The 18,286-nt window shown below is 38.2% G+C and overlaps 1 protein-coding gene across 10 annotated transcripts in view; it reads right to left on the bottom strand.

Moving 5' to 3' along the window:
* UTRN (utrophin) overlaps positions 1 to 18,286 on the bottom strand; it is a 491,247-nt gene that overhangs the window by 49,931 nt on the left and 423,030 nt on the right. For all 10 annotated transcript variants that reach the window (XM_040965592.1, XM_040965598.1, XM_040965593.1 and 7 more), the window contains 3 exons: positions 11,950 to 12,151; positions 4,976 to 5,061; positions 135 to 292 (listed from right to left, as the gene is read on the bottom strand). In XM_040965592.1, coding sequence (XP_040821526.1) covers positions 135 to 292; positions 4,976 to 5,061; positions 11,950 to 12,151 — 446 coding nt within the window. The remainder of the gene's footprint in view (positions 1 to 134; positions 293 to 4,975; positions 5,062 to 11,949; positions 12,152 to 18,286) is intronic.

Raw genomic sequence — 18,286 nt, 5'->3', positions numbered from 1 at the left:
GACAATAGTAAGGGATGGTACCCAAAGACTCTTGCCAAACTTTGCCTCTAGGCCAAGAACCCCCTTCCACATCTCCAAACACCTTCACAGAACTTCCCCAACCCATCCTGTGTACCTCTGACCCTTTGCCTTACCTGCTGGAAGCAGCTGCGTACACTGGGCTCAATATTACTGCCTCCGAAGGCCGCCACTTCTCCCAGCTGCCGAGGGATCTGAATGGCGTCATGAAGAAGCAGCCCCAGTTGCCTCTGGTCGCACATTTCTGTGGGCCCTGCCACCTCCTTGAAGAGATCTGATACAGAAAGAGGCAAACAGTTGACTTTCATCCTCCTACTGTGTTTGCTGTCTTTTTTTAAAAAACAAAATGTAAGACTTATTTTATTTTCAGATAACCAGAGGAGATACAGAGTGAAAGATCTTCCATCCACTGTTTTACTCCCCAACTGGTCACAATGGCCAGAACTGAACTGACCTGAAGCCAGGAGCCAGGAGCTTCTTCCGGATCTCCCATATGGGTGCAGGCTCCCAAGGCTTTGAGACATCCTCTATGCTTCCCTAGGCTGCAAGCAGGGAGCTGGATGGAAAATGGAGTAGTTGGGATGTGAACTGGTATCCATATGGGATCCAGGTGGATGCAACTGTGGGATGTGGGGGAGGGGGAGCCAGTAATTTATTGCACTAGGCCCCCTATAATACTCTTTACCTTAAAATGCACTCTTGGCAATGTGGTATAAAGCACATAGAAAAGAAATTGCAAGGGGCAGTGAGCCAGATGATTTTAACACGTTTGGTGAACCATGTGATTCTAAAAGCAATGCTGTGTGTCAATATGTAAGAGCACATTTCAGGAAGTTCATGGAAATGAAATTCAACAAAATGTACTTGCCCCATGAACTCTCCTCAAATAAACAGGTCAATAAAAAATTACTTTTAAATGCTACAATAAATGTACAAGTAGGCAACTATAAATGATCACCATAAAGGTTTCCCTTCTTGCTGAGAAAGACAACGAACCTATGGCATGGGCATTGCAGCACACCCAGTTAGGCCACGGCTGCTCCCTGCAGCATCCATATCTGAATGCTGGTTTGAGACCCATCTGCTCCATGTCTCATCCAGCTCCTGGATAATGCACCCAGGGAAGCAGTAGCAAATGACCCAATACCCAGACCAGGGCTCTGCACCCAATGGGAGAGCCGGAGGGAATTCCAAGTTCCTGGCTTCTCGCAGGCTTTAGCCTGGTCCAGGCCTTGGTGGGAACAGCCATTTGGGCAGCAAGCCGGCAGATGACTGAGGCCTGTCTGTCTCTCACTCTTCCTTCCAAATAGATAAAGATTTTGCAATTTTCTAAAAAAAGCAAAATTTTCTAAAACAAATATGAATCCAAAACAAATTTTTCTTCATGGCTTTTTAAGGAAATAAAATAATTTTAATAGCAACCCTGTAAATTTTTAGTAAGTAGACATATAAATTCTATTAACTATGAATATAATAAGAATACATTCTATTAAATACATGGATGAAATAAATATCCTATTAAATCTATATTATTTTATTAAATATGTAGTATTCAATTAAGTATGCATTATATATGGAAGCTTTCTCTTAAATATTTTTATGATCAAATGTATTTTACATAAGAATCACTTAAATATAAGGAGATATGCATTTTGTTTTGTGGGCCATCCTATCTCTCATCATTTAACAGCTGCACAAATTATTTGTTTTGCTCTGTGAGATACAATACAATTTCTTGAAATTTAAATAATTCATATGCAAGATATGTGACTACTATCACAAAGTTCTCAGGGTTTTCCATTCACTGAGAAAAACTCTGATATGTTTCAGAATTTTCTTAGTCCAACAGAATTAACTTTCTCTTTTGGCTTATCTTCAGTTCACCATGCATAATACTTTATAGATAAAAAAATTATTACAATATTTATAACAATAGAACTTATGTACCAACACAAATAACTTGAAATAAGGAGACATTTCAAAGTTTATGCACTTCCTTGTAAAAATTAACATTTTTGGGGAAAGAAATTTTCAAGTTCTACAAATTCCAAAGAATATAAAAGTGAAACAGTCTTTATGTGAAGTTTTCTAACAATAAATGCATAATAAACAAGAAATCTTGGATCCTAAAAATATTTTTCAAATGATAACTTAAATAAACATCACATAAAATCACATTATTTTCTTTTTTTTTTTAAGATTTATTTTATTTTTATTGGAAAGGCGGATATACAGAGAGGAGGAGAGACAGAGAGGAAGATCTTCCGTCCAATGATTCACTCCCCAAGTGAGCACAACAGCCAATGCTATGCCGATCCAAAGCCAAGAGCCCACGCGGGTGCAGGGTCCCAAGGCTTTGGGCCGTCCTCGGCTGCTTTCCCCGGGCCACAGGCAGGGAGCTGGATGGGAAGCAGGGGCGCCGGGATTAGAACCGGTGCCCATATGGGATCCCGGGCGTTCAAGGTGAGGAGCTTAACCACTTGCGCCACCACGCCGGGCCCACATTATTTTCTCTTGAGAGGAAAGGTGGTAGACTGAAATGCATTTTCAAACAACGAAGCCTTAATTCGATGATATTGAAACTATAGTTATAATGAAATATAGCTTTAATTATATGCAAATATAGGGAAAATAAACTCAATGATGAGAAATCTAATTTTTATTTCCAATTGGTCACTTAGATTTCCTCAGTGCTGTAGTAGCTTGTTCTAATTGAATTTTAAAGAATATATGTAAGAATCTCATAGCCAAGAGTACTTCTCCTGGAGTCTCAAGTGATGCAAATTTTAAGCCTGTCCTTGGGAAAAGGCTTCCTAAGTGAATGCAGAGTTGACGACTATGGGTGGTAATCTTGACAGATGCACATCATTCATGCCGAACCTTGCTGTTTCCAGGCAGACAGCTACATCACCACGTTGCTACCACAGTAGAACTCACAAAACATTCTTAAGCATTTGGACAAATTTCTAAACTCACACACACACACAAAAGCACACTTTGTAAACTTCTTAGTGAGACACAAAAAGCAGTGTCAATATGATCATAGTTTTTCTACCATTGTCTCTAAGTGTGCCACTTCAAAAGCACAATGTTGGATTTGTGACTGTTGCTGACAGTCTATATTATTGCAAGACTATGGGAGAAAAGACTAGGGGAAGAAGGGAAAATTGGAGGGGGGGGGATCCCTATACCTACAAAACTATACAATGGAAAATAATAATAATAATAATAGCCAGTGTCATGATGCTGGAGATAAGTCACAAAAAGAAAGTCACAATTGATTATCAAGTTGCAACATATTGGTATAGAAAAACTGCAATTGGCCATTCAAAAGAACATTTTGTGGAAGGTTTGCTGAGGCAAGCAAAGGCCAGGGTTATGTTACAACACTGGCTCAAGAAGGCATCCTCTCACCAGGGAGGGAAGTATAACTGGGATGAAGATGCTGACACCATCCATTGCAAAATCAATGTTCAGATGGATACCAATTGACCCCGACTAGGGCATTGCCATTAGGTCTTCAGAGCAAACTGCCTTGAATGTTAATTCTAACAAAGGAAGTAATAATGAGGAACTGTTCTGATATCACTGGGGAAACCACAACTGAAGTCAAAGCTGTGTAGGTCCTCTCCAACTAAAAACCAAAATAGTCCCACAGCACTTCCAGAGTCTCAATGTCCCACACAGATTTAAAGAGTGAACCCAAGGGATTTCTTATTTAATTAAGCACTAAAATGACATACTTCATGGATTAAATTACAGAGATTTTCCTTGAGTTATAGAAACCATAAGCTTTGCATTTGAATTTATATTTACTTCAGATAGGTGCACTACCAACAAATAATTGCTCCTTGCAGAGTCTTAATTCATTTAGGAGTGTGTGAAAACCACAAATTACAAATGATTGAACAACTCCTTTTCTAAATGAATGCTTTCTGAGTTAAGAAGCCGCACACAAATCTTGTTCAGTCTCACACCTTGGCTTTCATTCTAGCAGGACCCTCACCATCCGAGCCTATGTCCAGTTTTCATTTCATTTAAATCCATGTCTCCTTATACTGGCATCTTTGCCAGACTAGGTAAGAAAATACACCACCATTTTGTAGACCTTAAATTCACAAATATATAGCAAATCCATAAATTAAAAATATGATGCTTCCAAAAGCTCATGAAAAATGGAACTTAAATACAAGTTTTTCTGGTGCAAAAATATTTTCATACTCATACAAATGAAGGGGACTTTGGAAAGTTCATGTAAACTATATTATGAAGATACTATGGATGAATTTAAAACAATTTTTTGCTTCAGAATAAGCACACTGCATTTCAAATGTTCCAGGAACTTTCCAAAATTCTCTCATATGTCTATTTATATAAGACATGGAACTAAATTTATCTGTGATGACATACCCTCTTTAGGTTAATATCTTTATTCATGAAATATCCCTATGTCCTCTAATGTATAGATTGATCTGTAATGAATCACCTGATGAACCAATGTAGAATCAAGCTACTCACATTTAGGGATAAAATTAAATCAAAATGTTCTAGTAGTGAAAGTTTGTAGATGTGGGTTCATCATTTATCTAACAATTGCTATTTTTAGGAGCTTATCACATAGATTCTTAGCCAAGCTCAGGAACATGTTTCTCAGCTAGGATATGAAAATCACAATGCCTATATTACAGGGAGAGAATTCTATGAAATAAATGGTATTTTCTTTGCTGCTGGTTCTCACTCTGTGAAAACGCCTCACCTCTAAGTCCTCTTCTGAGCTGTTCTGCATTTCACGTTAACTCCAAGTTTCTGATACCCCAATCTAGAATGGTATAAACACTGAAGTTTCAAAGGAATGAACAACTACCTTTATAGGAAATCATAAAAAAGCATGTTTAAAAGCTTTTATGATCATAGCTACATTTACAAACATATTTGGTTTAAGAAAATTTGTACTTACATCGATATTTTTCTTCTAAGAGACCTTTGGAGAGAGACATCAGCCCAATCTTCAGACTCTGCACTCTGATTTTTCCAGTCCGACCACTGAAATTATAAAAAAAAAAAACTTACTGTATTACATGTATTTAAGTTGCAAAAAATAGGGTAATTATTTCTGAATATGTATTCTTCTCAATAGTGAAGCATTAAATAATTGGATCTTAATGATGTAACATTTTAATTCAGCCTTAACAATTAATTCTAACCTGTACCATAGCTTCATGACATACTTTAGTAGCATGTTTGGTCAATGGAAGACTATGTAGCCTGAAATCACTTTATAAACAACACATCAACTAAGATTTCACTTTCTTGAGCTTCATTGCACAGCAATTTAAGATACCACCTGTTGACTGACACTCCATATTTGAGTGCTGGTGAAAGTCCCAGATACTTGACTTTCAATGCAGCTTGCCACACTCCTGGGAAAGCAGTGGAGGATTGCCCAAGTGCTTGGGCCCCTTGCTGTCCATGTGAGAGATCTGTATGGAGTTCCAGATTCCTGGTTTCTGCATTTCCCAGCCCCAGGGACTGTAACCAACTGGGAATTTAATCCGTGATGGAAGATCTCAGACTGTCTCTTTGTTGATCAATTCAATTAAAAATAATAATAATAATTTTCACAAATCCATGAATTAAACACTAAGTTAATAATTATAAATGCAAGACTGTAATGTAATAAAGCAAGAAAGGATCAGTGATAATAGATATAAGTATACTTCAAATGTTTGTAGGAAATAAAATTTACAAGTTTAATATGTTACAGAAACTTCTTGAGATCTATGCAATATTTGTTTTTTAATGCTCATGTTCCATGAACTTTTACAAGATTCCTATCTTTAAAAATAAATGTTAGAAAGTTAACTAGAAAGGTATTATTAACATGCTAAGTGCCTAAAATAATTAGAAGCAATTTTAATTTTCTACAGAAAAGCAGAGATCTTCATTCCAATACTCATCAAAGAATTACTGATATTGGTCAGATATTAATCACAGTACTAGATCCTGGAAATGGAAAACAAAACCACATAAATTATTTAGATATTATGTTCCCATGAAATAACACCCAAACTACAAAATTTTTAATTCCCACTTTCACTATTTCAGATGCAGGGTCATTTTTTCAGATTAGGATTTCAATTTTCATGTTCTTATGGTATCTAGCTGAATTAATTAATTAATTTCAAATGTAAAACTAGAGGAATTTGAGAGAGAAAGAAACTCTTTTTCCACTAAATCATTCTCCAAAGCCTTAAAGAAGTCTGGTTTGGCCTCGGCTGAAGCCAGGAATCAGAAACCTTGTCATAGTGGCACCTGCTTGGGTCCTTTTCTGCTCCCTTCCCAGCGGCAGCCCAGGAAATCGGACTGGAAGAGGCCCAATTTAACACTCAAAACGGGATGGCAGTATGTAACATTCTAATCAGTTTTACAACAAAGCTGACCCTAAAGGCACTTTTTTAATGCACAAGTATAGTATACTTAAATATATTCACCTGACATTCACATAACATGATTATATAACATTTAATAGGTCACAATGTTTCAAAATACATAGTTGGGGCCAGCATTGTGGCACAATGGTTTAAGCCACCACCTACAAAGTCATTCCAGTTCAAGTTCTAAATGCTCTTCTGCTGGACCAGCCCTCTGAGGGTGTGCCTAGTAACAGCAGTGGAAGATGGCCCAGTTCCTTGGGCTCTGTCATCCATGTACAATACCCACATGAAGCTCCAGGTTCACCCATGGCCATTACGGCCACTGAGGCGGTGAACCAGCAGAAATGAAATCACTTTGTCTCTTCCTCTCTCTGTAATTTTGATTTTCACATAAACAAACAAACCTTAGCAAAAAAACATGCAATTGCATCATGTGATCTTAAACTACAAACAAATTCTATTTAAATCTTGATTCTGTTGGTAAATTTTACCATTACAGCAAAGATAATTTTTCATTATGAAATAATAAAAAACAAGCTTCTATGCACATATGACATGTGAAGAATGCAATAAATAAAAATGAAAAGCATGTTTAGGTGGTTAGTGAAAAAATTTTATATTTTCAAAATGGTCCCTCAGTAGCTCAGAGTTTATTATCTATTTTCAGGGATATTAAATAGGAGTGGATATTAACCTAAGTGTTAAGATACTGTTTAAGATATGCTCTTTTTCTGGGAATTTTCCCTTGAAAAGCATGATATTTGTTCTATTTGCAGTTACAGAACATTTTTTTAAGGCTATCCATAGGTCACATCAGAGAATCTGGGTACAATACCAGCCCTGGTTCTATTTGCATTCTTGTACTAATTTTGACAGTGGGGAGCACAGAGACACTCAAATAACTGGGTCCCTGCCACCCACACGCAAGGCTTAAATTTAGCTCCCACTTGATGAATTTGGTTCAGTTCTGACCATTGGAAGCATTTTAGGAGTGAACCAGAGGATTTCAATAATACCTGTGGGAGTGCAGTACATCTGTGTATGTCTCATCCTGCCTCTCAAATTTGAAAAATCAAAATGTACCAAACTTACTGAACCCTTGTTAAACATGTGTATGACACTCAGTACTGATACATAAAATAATTGTTAAAACAGGAGCCAACAGTGTAGTACAGTGGGTTAAGCTGCCACTTGGATATTGAATCCCATATTCAAAAGCTCGTTGGAGTCCAGGCTGTTCTGCTGCTGGCCAAGCTCCCTGGTAATGTATCTGCAAAGACAGCAAATTATGGGCCAAGTACTTAGGTCCCTCTTACCCATTTAGGAAATCAGGAAGGAGTTCTGGCTTCCAATTTTACTTGACTCAACCGAACCATAACAGTCATTTGGGAACTGAGCCAGCATATGGAGGATCTGTTGTCTTGCTTCTCTCTCTCTCTCTCTCTCTCTCTCTCTCTCTCTCTCTGTTTCTCTACTAAACTCTATCTCTCTGACTTCCAAATAAACCTTTCAAAAATAGTAAACATAGCCTATATAAACAGAATATCTGAATAAATTTACTCATTTCAGTTTATCACAATTAAAGGAAAACTGGTTTCAAGTTAACAGAAAATTGAGCCATAACTACAAAGTGTGTCTGCACTTCATAATTTTAGGAGTTTCCAATTATGACATGAAATAGATTGTGCCTGTTTTCTTCCTTTCAAATGCCAGGAAATTCTGATATTCTTTGCACATGGTCAGACAATGGATTTACAGAAGATAACCAAAGGCTGTGTGAATGGAATGGGACTAGCACCTGAAAGTTGCTACAAAGCAATCCTTTAAGGGAAAAATGATCAAAATGATACCCATCAGACCATGACCTCCAGCCTATCATGACATAAAAAGAAAAGAACATTATCAGAAAAACAACTGAAAATGTCAATCATGAAGTCATCCACCATCCACAGTTACAAAGCCATACAGTGGGTCAGCATTGTTCTATGAATTGTGGGGACAAAGAACAAAGCAGAAGCATGATTTCTCTACAGGATAAGCTCACACATGTGCTGGGGAGGTAAGCCAAGAAAGCAGAGAATCATAGGAAAATATGGGACTAACCTTTAATTTTTGAAATAAAAAAATAATACAAGATAACTGGAGTTGACTAGTTATTCCAGACTGATTAGTCTGAACTGTCACCATTTTCTCACCACATCTAATAAAGGTGACAGTCAAAAATTGGACTTTAAGGGTATGACAAGTAGAAGTCCCCACTTGGAGAATGTCTAATATCCTAGGGACACTTAGCAAGGGCTAAAGATATTTGGCTTCCTAATTGTTCTCACAAACAACTCCTGAAATCAGTTTCACTGGAAAGATATGCACCATACAAAATTATACCCACCCACAAGTAGTGGGAAAAAAGAATCATTGAAGCAAGTGAAGTTAAACTAAGTATCTCATAATATTGCTTTAAGTGATGATTTAAACACTTGATGTTCACTAAATGTAGATGGAAGATTATGAAATGATGACTTTTTAGCTTGGAAGATGAAAAATGCCTGAGTTTCACAAATGAAACCAATATTAACAGTTTATAAAGTGCTTTTACATGTATTAGTTCATTTGCCCTTTGCAATAACCTTTTATGTGCTTAAACAGAGAAGATGTTCTTATCTCAATTTTTCAAATCATAAATTGAGATGCCAAAATTCAGTGACTATAAATTCACATAGAGATCAGAACCAAAAATATGAATTCTTAGCATCCACAACAGATGAGAATGGAAATTTCTTTACAAAATTCAGAAGCTTGATACATGCTAAAACTTTAAAGACACAGTTTGCTTATTTCCTAAGACACTATTTTCCCAAAATAAGATAATGTGTCAAGAAAAACTGAATGGTGATTAAAAAAATCTGAACATTAATGTTTTAACTACCACAAATTTTAATATCTGACTATGTAAATGGTCTCATCCCACTGGACAGGTCATTTAGTTGGTAAGTTTAAAACAAGGCAGAATGGAAGATCTCTGAAGTCCTAAATCAAGAACTCTATGATGTTCTATGTGCTTCTATGACTATTTCAAGTTAATGCTAAAAATGTGAGTCCCAGGTGCACTACATTACACAAAGAAAGACAACAAAACTTCATGACTGATAAAGGACCATCACAGTAGTTTGAAGAGGCGCTGTTTATCCGACTCACAGACTTCCTCAGAGTTCCTCATGTCCTGACACCCTGGAGAGAGTTAAGACTCCAGGACGAATTAGAAGAGCTGTTGTTTGGAAAGAGTTAGTAAGTGTTGGGTAAATGAGTAAGTCTTGGTTATTGGAGAAACATAGAATCAACTCTGGCCCTGTGAAATTACCAACGTAAGTGTAATTTTAAAATTTTCTTTGGCTAACACATGCTTCTGCTTTCCAAGTCAGAAACCTGGGCTGAATGGCCATTGCTCTGACATTTCTTTAACATGGAAGGGAAATAAGTCTTGCCAATACTTTTCCCTTTTATAATGGAAAATAAGACAGTCCAAGATACTGTATTTCTAAATATGACATACTGCGTTCATGTAGCATTTCCCATGCATTCCTACATATTGATGGAAAAATACAGCTACCCCAACATGCAACTGCCTAGACAGAATCATGATGTTTCACACACCGCTGCTCCCCAGCCTAGTGGCACTCTTTCCATTGGGCTCTCTACTGAAAACAACATGTGTGTGTCATGGGATGAACTATTTCATCCTAAATCCAGATACTCAAGTCCTAATTCTCAGTATGGAAACAGGTTCTTTACAGATACAATCAGGTTAGGATGAGGTCCTCAGAACAGGCCCTCATCCAAAATAAATTGCGTCTTTTTGGGAAGAGGCGAGAGGCACACAGATAGAACTACTAGGAGGAACACACGAAGAGGTGGCATCCACAAGGCAGAGGCCGAGGTCTTCAAAGAGAACCCTTTCTACCTTGATCCTAGGTTCCCAGCCTGGGGAAGTGGCAGGAATGCTACTGCTGAAGCCACCCGATCTGTCACTCTATTCTTTGTGATGGCAGCTCCACATCAACCTGCTTTTGCCTTCATCTGAAGACAAAAACTAACCCCAAACGTCAGTGCCTCCTCGGATGACGCGAAATAAAAGCCATTTTACTTCTTCAAATTCTCTTTAAACTGTGGGTCCAGATGTGCTCCTCTGAAGTGTTTCACAGGATTCCAAGAAGCCCCTGCACAATTATAGCAATGTATCTGAGGGAGTAAAGTCATAGAGTTGGCAGTGAAAACTTATCTTTCATCAGTGAGTTTAATATAGAAAATGTATCTTTTGAGGATTCAAAAAATTAAAGAGCAAATGAATGATAGATCAATACTAACGGTCAGTTTTACCTTGAGAGACTCTAAACTCTCGATTAAAAGCAAGCATTAAAAGAAATCAGACAGGGACAAAGTCAATCTGACTCCGATCACAGAAGCTAAGATTTACCCTCCAGAGGGTTTCTTGCCTCTTCAAGCTCACAATGGCTACTTGATCATTAAAAAGAAATATGTGTGAATGGTAGCAGACAAAAGCACTTTCTAATGAAACAAGTAAACAAAATTTTAGCTAAATCTTCCCTAAAGCTATCATTATCACCAAACTCATCTTATATGGAATCAATCAGCTGCTAAACAAGTGTGCATGTAGCGATGATTATTTTTTTTTTCTTTCTAAACCAAAGAAAGGGCTACTAAACACAAATTATCATACCATCTAATTAGAGAAAATAACTTTTAAGGTCTGAGAGAGAAAAAATAATGCCTTCCAATTTTCTCTTTCATCTTTGCATACTTTAGCCCCCTACCAGATGAGTGAATAATTCCTAATGTTTCTGAAATGTCAGCACACAGCATGCCTCCCTAGAATTGATGCTGGCATTCAAAAGGGCCAAATTAATGGAAAGTGGGTTTGGCCAGAAGTTAACACTGACTTTATGTGATGGTGACCACCAAGTTAAACTACATCATAGATTATTTAGAACTCTAGGTGCACAAATACCACCATGGTAGTAAACAAAGGTGACATACAGACAAGTGCAATCCCTCTTGTTTCCATTCATCAGTCTTAAACTGTCACACAAAGGTAACAGAGCAGTTTATCAGAAGCTCATTTTTATTCAAATGATATTAATAAACACAATATTTTTCTTTCAAAAACTACCAAAGTAAGTTCCAGAACAAAACGGAAATCATACTTATCTATGTCAGGTTCCCCCAGCTCCAATCATAAAAAATATGACAAAGTTGGCAGTCTTTATAAATTAGAGGAAAATCTTAAAATATATGTTTTCTAATATTTGTTATCAGTGCAATGACTTGGAAAGTCGTTTAGCTTCCAACAACGAATACCAATAATTTCACCAGAAAAAAGCATTTTCAGTGAACTTTTCAAAAATTCATTCAAAAATGTTTTTTAAAAAATGGTATTCAACATACTGCATTCAAAGAATGTAATGGGCAAGTGCAAACTTACGTGTCATATACATTGAGCAGCCAGTTGAGGCACATATCCACACAGAGTGGGACATTGACCAGATCCTTATGCATTTGTTCAAGTCCGTCATATGTTGTTGTCAGACAGTTGATGACATCTGGAACACTCAGGAGCTGATCATTTTGGTTCAGCTTGTGTTGTTTGAAAACTTCATTTGTTGTATTCAACTCTAAGAGATCCACTAATCAGGTAAGAAAAAGGATTATGCACAGTCATTATGGCACATAGCAACAGAAACAAAAGCTCTTAAGGACCTAAATTGGTTCTTTCACTTTAAGACTCTATCCTGTATGAAAAGCTAATTTTGTGTTTTCAAGAAATAAATAGCATTTCCATTCTTACACTTTTAATCTCTTGAACCACATTTTCATGATCTGCAATCTGCAATTTTTTCCCCCTCTAATCTTCTTTCCTTTTCTACTCTTTTAACAGTTGTTCCTACTTTTTCATCCAACTTTCCCCTCTGTAGGCTCCTGCTTCCTTAAAACAGATCAAGTTGCGAATATGACACAGTGGGTTAAGACCCTGCTTAGGGCACCTGCACACCATGTCGGAGTGCCTGATTCAAGTCTCAGCTGCTTAACACTTCTGATCCAGCTCCCTACTCAGGCATCTGGAGGCAGCAGACGACAGTGCCAGTACTGGGTTCCTGTCGCTCATGTGGCCCACGGGCCAGGCATATACCTAACTGTTGAGGTTATCTGAGAGAGTGAATCAGCAGACGACAGTTCTCTTTTCCTCTCCGCTGCTCCACCTTTTACATAACTCAACAATTACATAAACACATTTACTTAATTCATTTGTTTAAACGAATACAGGGGACAGTTTGGCATTGTATTTGGGTGTATGTTTCTGGATCACCTGCTCCACTTCTGATTCACTTCCCTGCTAACAGTCTGGGAAAAGCAGTGGAAGACAGCCCAGTGCTTTTTAAGCCCAGGCAACCCACATGAGAGACCCAGATGAAGTGTCTGTCTTTACTCTGCCTTAGCTCGGTTGATGTGGCCACTTTGGAAATGAACCAGTAAATCAAAGACCTTTCTCTTTCGGTTTATCCTTCTCTGTATGCAGCTCTGGCTTTCAAATAAATAAATAATTCTGTAAAATGAATATAAAAGACATAAATCCCTAAGTTCACTCTAAATGGTTGGGACTTCTCAAGTACTACATCGCCCCTTTCACTGTATTTCCAAAAACAATCTGTTCACTGCCCTACATTCATTCTCTCTATCATTGCCAAACTGATCATGTTTCAATAGTCTTCGGACATGTGCAACTGTGTCATACACAATTCACTGGAGATGCTCAGTTGGCAAAAAACAGATTTTGTCGAAAAATAGCAGTTCTTGACTGCTGAGTCAAGCCTGAATGATAAGTTGTGCATAAGCTGGCTGCATCCTATTTTACCTCCCATGACATCCTTAACTATAGGTAACATGTATCTAAGGAGGATTACAAGAGTTGCACAAGACAAACCTCATATCTCTTGTACTTGATGTATTTGCTCTCCTCTTCAAATTTCTTATCTAGAATATCTAGAGGACATGCAGGATATGCACAAAATCCTGGCTCTTCAAAAGGTGTTGATAATTTCAGTAAGAGGGGGAGTGAAGGAGCCATGAAAGACATGGAAATCTCTATGACGACTATTGCTACTGGAGTGAAAGGACAGAAAAAGGACAACTTCCCTGGGAGGTTGAGGATTTGCAATGGGCCTTGAAGAACAGTCAGACACAACAGAAAGCACGTGCAGCAAGGAATGAACTCCAAGAGGGCACAACTGCTTTTGTAAAGGTAAGAATTCCTCGAAGTCCAGGGGTCTGCAGGAAACACGGAGAACTGCAGGACACCTAAGCGTCTGGAAGACTGTGGCATGTGGTTAGGGTGGGAAGGCTAGGCAGAGCTCACGGAACAGTCACTGCCTTGAAGGAAACCAGGAAGACTTCAGATAAAAAAGGAAAGTGTATTTTTTAATATCAACTTTGATTCATTCATTATCTAACTAAAAGCAGAGAACCAAAGCTGACTTTCAAACTGCTATGGATCTGAATATGTAGAGAGCTAAACAAACCTAAACGAATGGATAGGGATCATTAGAGAATATATATATATAATTTATATATTAGCTCAAGATATGTTCGCGAAAATTTTGTTTTGTCAAATACTTTTTTAATCTTCGCATTTAAGTCTTCAACATTAAATAAATCTCAGTGGAACTTTAAAAATACATACATGCACACATATGTAACTGTTTCCTCCTTGATACAGAACTCTTCTCTCAAAAATTTCTTGACATTTTGACCACTAACCCAAATGGGCAAATAACATCTTTAATATTTGTCTATGTTTAACCACTGGATAATCACAAGTTTTGAACTGTTAAAGAGAGAATGAAATGATTCCATGCTAACTGCTTAAACCCTACAGAAGTACTTACTTTTCAAGTTACCTAAAATTGAAGAGCTTCTTAAAATTTTAATGATCAAAATGTTTATCATTATAAAACGATTTCTAAGACAAAACATCAGGAAGAGGTTTTTCTTTTCTTTTTTTTTTTTTAAGAGACAAACATAAAATACCCAAGTCTAAATAGCAGGCCAAACCATATTCTTCAGATGTCACATACATCATCAGTAACTTCAGCTAACAATAAAGCTAACTTGATAAACTTTACATGAGTTAGAGAGGATGTTAGAAGAAAACTAAGAACCATCTGGAACTTTCATTGTCATTTTTATCCCATTTCTCGGGACTATCCTTTGTTTTCAATTATAAACCTCTAGAAAGCAATTCAAATTCTTTCTTCAGAGTGCCTGACAGAACAGAAGTGCTTAATTAAAGGACAGTTACAGAACTACAATTCCCCAGAGATACAAAGCAATAGATTCAAACAGTGCCAAAAACACTCTGAATTTCCTGAATTCCAACACTAATTATGCCAGCAACACAGCACTGCTATTGGATCCCCACATGGCACAAAGTGACAATAGAGCATTTCCTGGATCGGGTTGTTTGTGCATTTCTTTCAGAAAAGTCTCTCTTGTTACATACTCTGCAGCTGTGACAGCACTTGGGCACATCCCTCAGACTGCCATGTCTTCAGCTTTCAAAAAGTTATTCTGACACTTTGCCTTAGTGCCTAAGCCAAGAACACATCTTTCTGCAGCGTGTCACATGTAGGTGCCTTTAAAGATGTGACATTTAAATCACAGGAAATTATGATTTTTTGCTTTTCAAAGGGAGACTGATGACACCTCTGTCATGTGGTAAATGAAACAAATAAGCAGAACTGCCTTCCAACCAGCTTTCTGAGTACGTCTTTAATTGCACAAAGGAGACACAGGGGACTAAATGGGAACTGATCTCAGGTTTCTGTGCTGAAAGAACAAACTTGCTCAGCTCCTGGTCTCGGGCTTCTGGGGCTCATCTCCAGGTCTCCAGCTGCGAGTGTGAGTCTCCTTAGCAGCTGCCCTCTCTGCTTTCCAAATAGCCAGCTTGCCTATGTAGCCTTTGTACTCTGTGAGGCAGAAGCCTCATTCCAGCTGCTGATCTACTCCCCAAAAGTATGGAATGGACAGATGAAAGCCAGGAGTCAGGAGCTTTACCCAGGTCTCCCATTACGGGTGTTGTGATTCACGCAATTGGACCACCTTTCACTTTGCTGATGTAACGTATTAGCAGGGAGCTGGATAGGAAGTGCAGCAACTGGGAATTAACCCAGCATCCATAGGGGATGCGGCACTGCGGGTCATATCTTCTATCGGCTAGTTCACTAGCCAGACAATCACAAGGAGCTGGATACTTCATAAAGGTCTTCCATGTGAGTGGTCACCTTGCACTACTTTCCCCAGGTCATTAGCAAGGAGCTGGGCTGAAAGTAGAACAGCTGGGACATGCCCTGGTTCCAACATGGGGTGCCAGGGTTGCAGGCAGTGAACGTATTTGCCAGGCCAGCTTTCATGGTTCATTCCCTCCTTCACCATTATTAATTTTCTGGTTGATTTCAGATTCTGTTTTCTACTTCTGATTTCCTGCCTAAATACGTGGTACATCTTCCTACTGCTCTGTTCCCTACTAAAGTCATCTATTTTCCTTTGGAAACTCCTACTTTAATGTGTTCCACATAAAGGTTTTTCATCTTTCTGAAGCAGATATCCAGCTTGGAAATCTTAACAGAGCCCAATGCCATCTTTTTCCCATGCTTCACAATTTACCCTCTACTAAATCTCCAGTTTTTAGTTTTCCAGAAAACAATGTTAGGAATTGGATGGTCTTTTCCCTTCTACTACCTCAAGTCAGCCCAACCTTGATCATCTGTTCCCCAAAATATTGACTTCCCCCCTTTCTTCTGTTTCTCAAGCTGTCTTACATACTACCTAAAGCACCCTCACCTCCTGCCCCATTTCCAAACTCCACAAAACAGAAAACAGTTACCTTATTCCTTCTATCAAAAAGAAAAAATACCCAAACATTAAATACAACACAGAGAGAGCCTGAGAAAGGCAAAAAACTTGAAAACAAATCCAGAGAAGGTTTCAGGAAAGAGATGACCTTACTAGACTTTAAGGAGATTTCTGGATATCCATCCAACCATTTGGATTCCAGTACTTCATCCACCATACCTCTCATGCTTATACATATATCTCCTGTTCTTCCTCTCTGATTAATAGCCATGAGCCTCTGACCATGTAACAAGCAGGCCAAGCACTGCAGGAAAGCAGCCTTCTTCATGATAGAGAGACCTCCTCCCTCCTGACAGTTCTTTCCTTAGCTCGCTGCTATTGCCTATAATAAAAAACTTTTAAATAGGAGCACAAAAGGTATTGTGTAAGTGTGTGTGTACCTATTCATAATATATAAAGAAAAAGATAGAAGAAATACCCTTTATTCCATCATAGAAGCAAAGAGGTAGAATGCTATCAATGAGGGCACTTCAAAAGTTTGTGGAAAATCCAATTAAATGTTTACTTACTTTCAAAAGAACTTATGATTCCATGCATACAATGAATTTCTCAAAAAGTATCACTGATATGTGTAGTATGAAAACATGATGCATTACTTTCAAACTCTGCTATACAAAAATAAGATTACCAATTCCATTTTCCATGAATATTTTGGAATGTCCTGGTATCTTGGAAGCCTTGGATCCTCCTTAATCATGCTCCCTTTCCTTTACAAAGCATAACCCCGAAATAATGTATTTAGTTTTCAGCCTTTGCAGGTTTGCAAATGTCTTTATCTAATTCAACATTTAATTCTACAGATTTTGAATGATACATAAGTGGGAATGAAAATGTGTTTCTGCCAGTTGGCTTTCCTAAAATTCTATTCTATAGTCCTGAGATTTGGTCACACTGTATTTGGTTGTTAGCTCATTTATTTTTGTCCCTGTGACATCATTTTTATGAATATGCAAAAATTAAACACTTTTTTTTATTAAACACACTTGTATAAACTCACTGTACATGTCTTCTGAAGTATTCCACATGTCCTGCAAAGTCAAACCAATCACTCCTTCTGTCCTAAGAGATATACTCTATGTGGCCCTAAAGCACAGAGGAACACCTACTGCAAAAGCTCCGTTCATTTGGAGAAACAGATTAAAAAAAAACAATAAATAAGTGGAACATTGAAATTGCTCCCCTTAGTGCACAAGCCAGATGTGATGGCAGGTACCAGTTAAGGAAGGAACTGGTTTGATAAGATGGGGAATCAGGATGAGCTGACAACAGCAGCTCAGGCCTGAGAAACAGGGAAGAACCATGCATTCTCCTGCAGAACTGAAGAGAGCACAGTGCGGCAGGTGGATGGAGAGGGGGGTCAGGCCAGGACCACTGTCTTGAAAAGCAGTCAGCAGGAATGCTGTGTGTGCAGGGAATGCTCTCTGAATTTGAGATCTGTGGGTGTGGGAACCAGGTCTCTTTCTGTTGTTCCCCGGGCATAATCCTGAAGCTCAACAGTCAATGATTGCAGGCATAGCATGATGTGAGCCCTCTCATTAGCTCTGGGCAGGGATTTACACAGAATGGGAGCTGCCCCTGACCTAGAGTAGTCCCAAGGAGAGATGGGCCAGCTCCCCAAGATCACACTCTCACGCAAGCATAAGGAACTCAGGTGAGAAACTGCCATATAGGTGACCATAAAGTACTGGAAAAATTGGAGGCAGGTGGCATTAGCTTGTAAATGTTTCCAAAGGAGGTAAATTTTTAACAATGCCTGGGAGAAATAAAGGGTTACAGGCCACTCAGAGGAAGGGTTAGAGCACTGAAGGCAAACAGAAAGGATGGGAGAGGAAGAAACAGATTAATCATAAACA

Source organism: Ochotona curzoniae, unplaced genomic scaffold, assembly GCF_017591425.1.
Source record: "Ochotona curzoniae isolate NIBS_2020 unplaced genomic scaffold, NIBS_Ocur_1.0 scaffold_3890, whole genome shotgun sequence".
Taxonomy (NCBI): Eukaryota; Metazoa; Chordata; class Mammalia; order Lagomorpha; family Ochotonidae; genus Ochotona; species Ochotona curzoniae.
The sequence above is the reverse complement of the archived record's forward strand: the minus strand, read 5'-3'. Positions and strand labels throughout refer to the sequence as shown.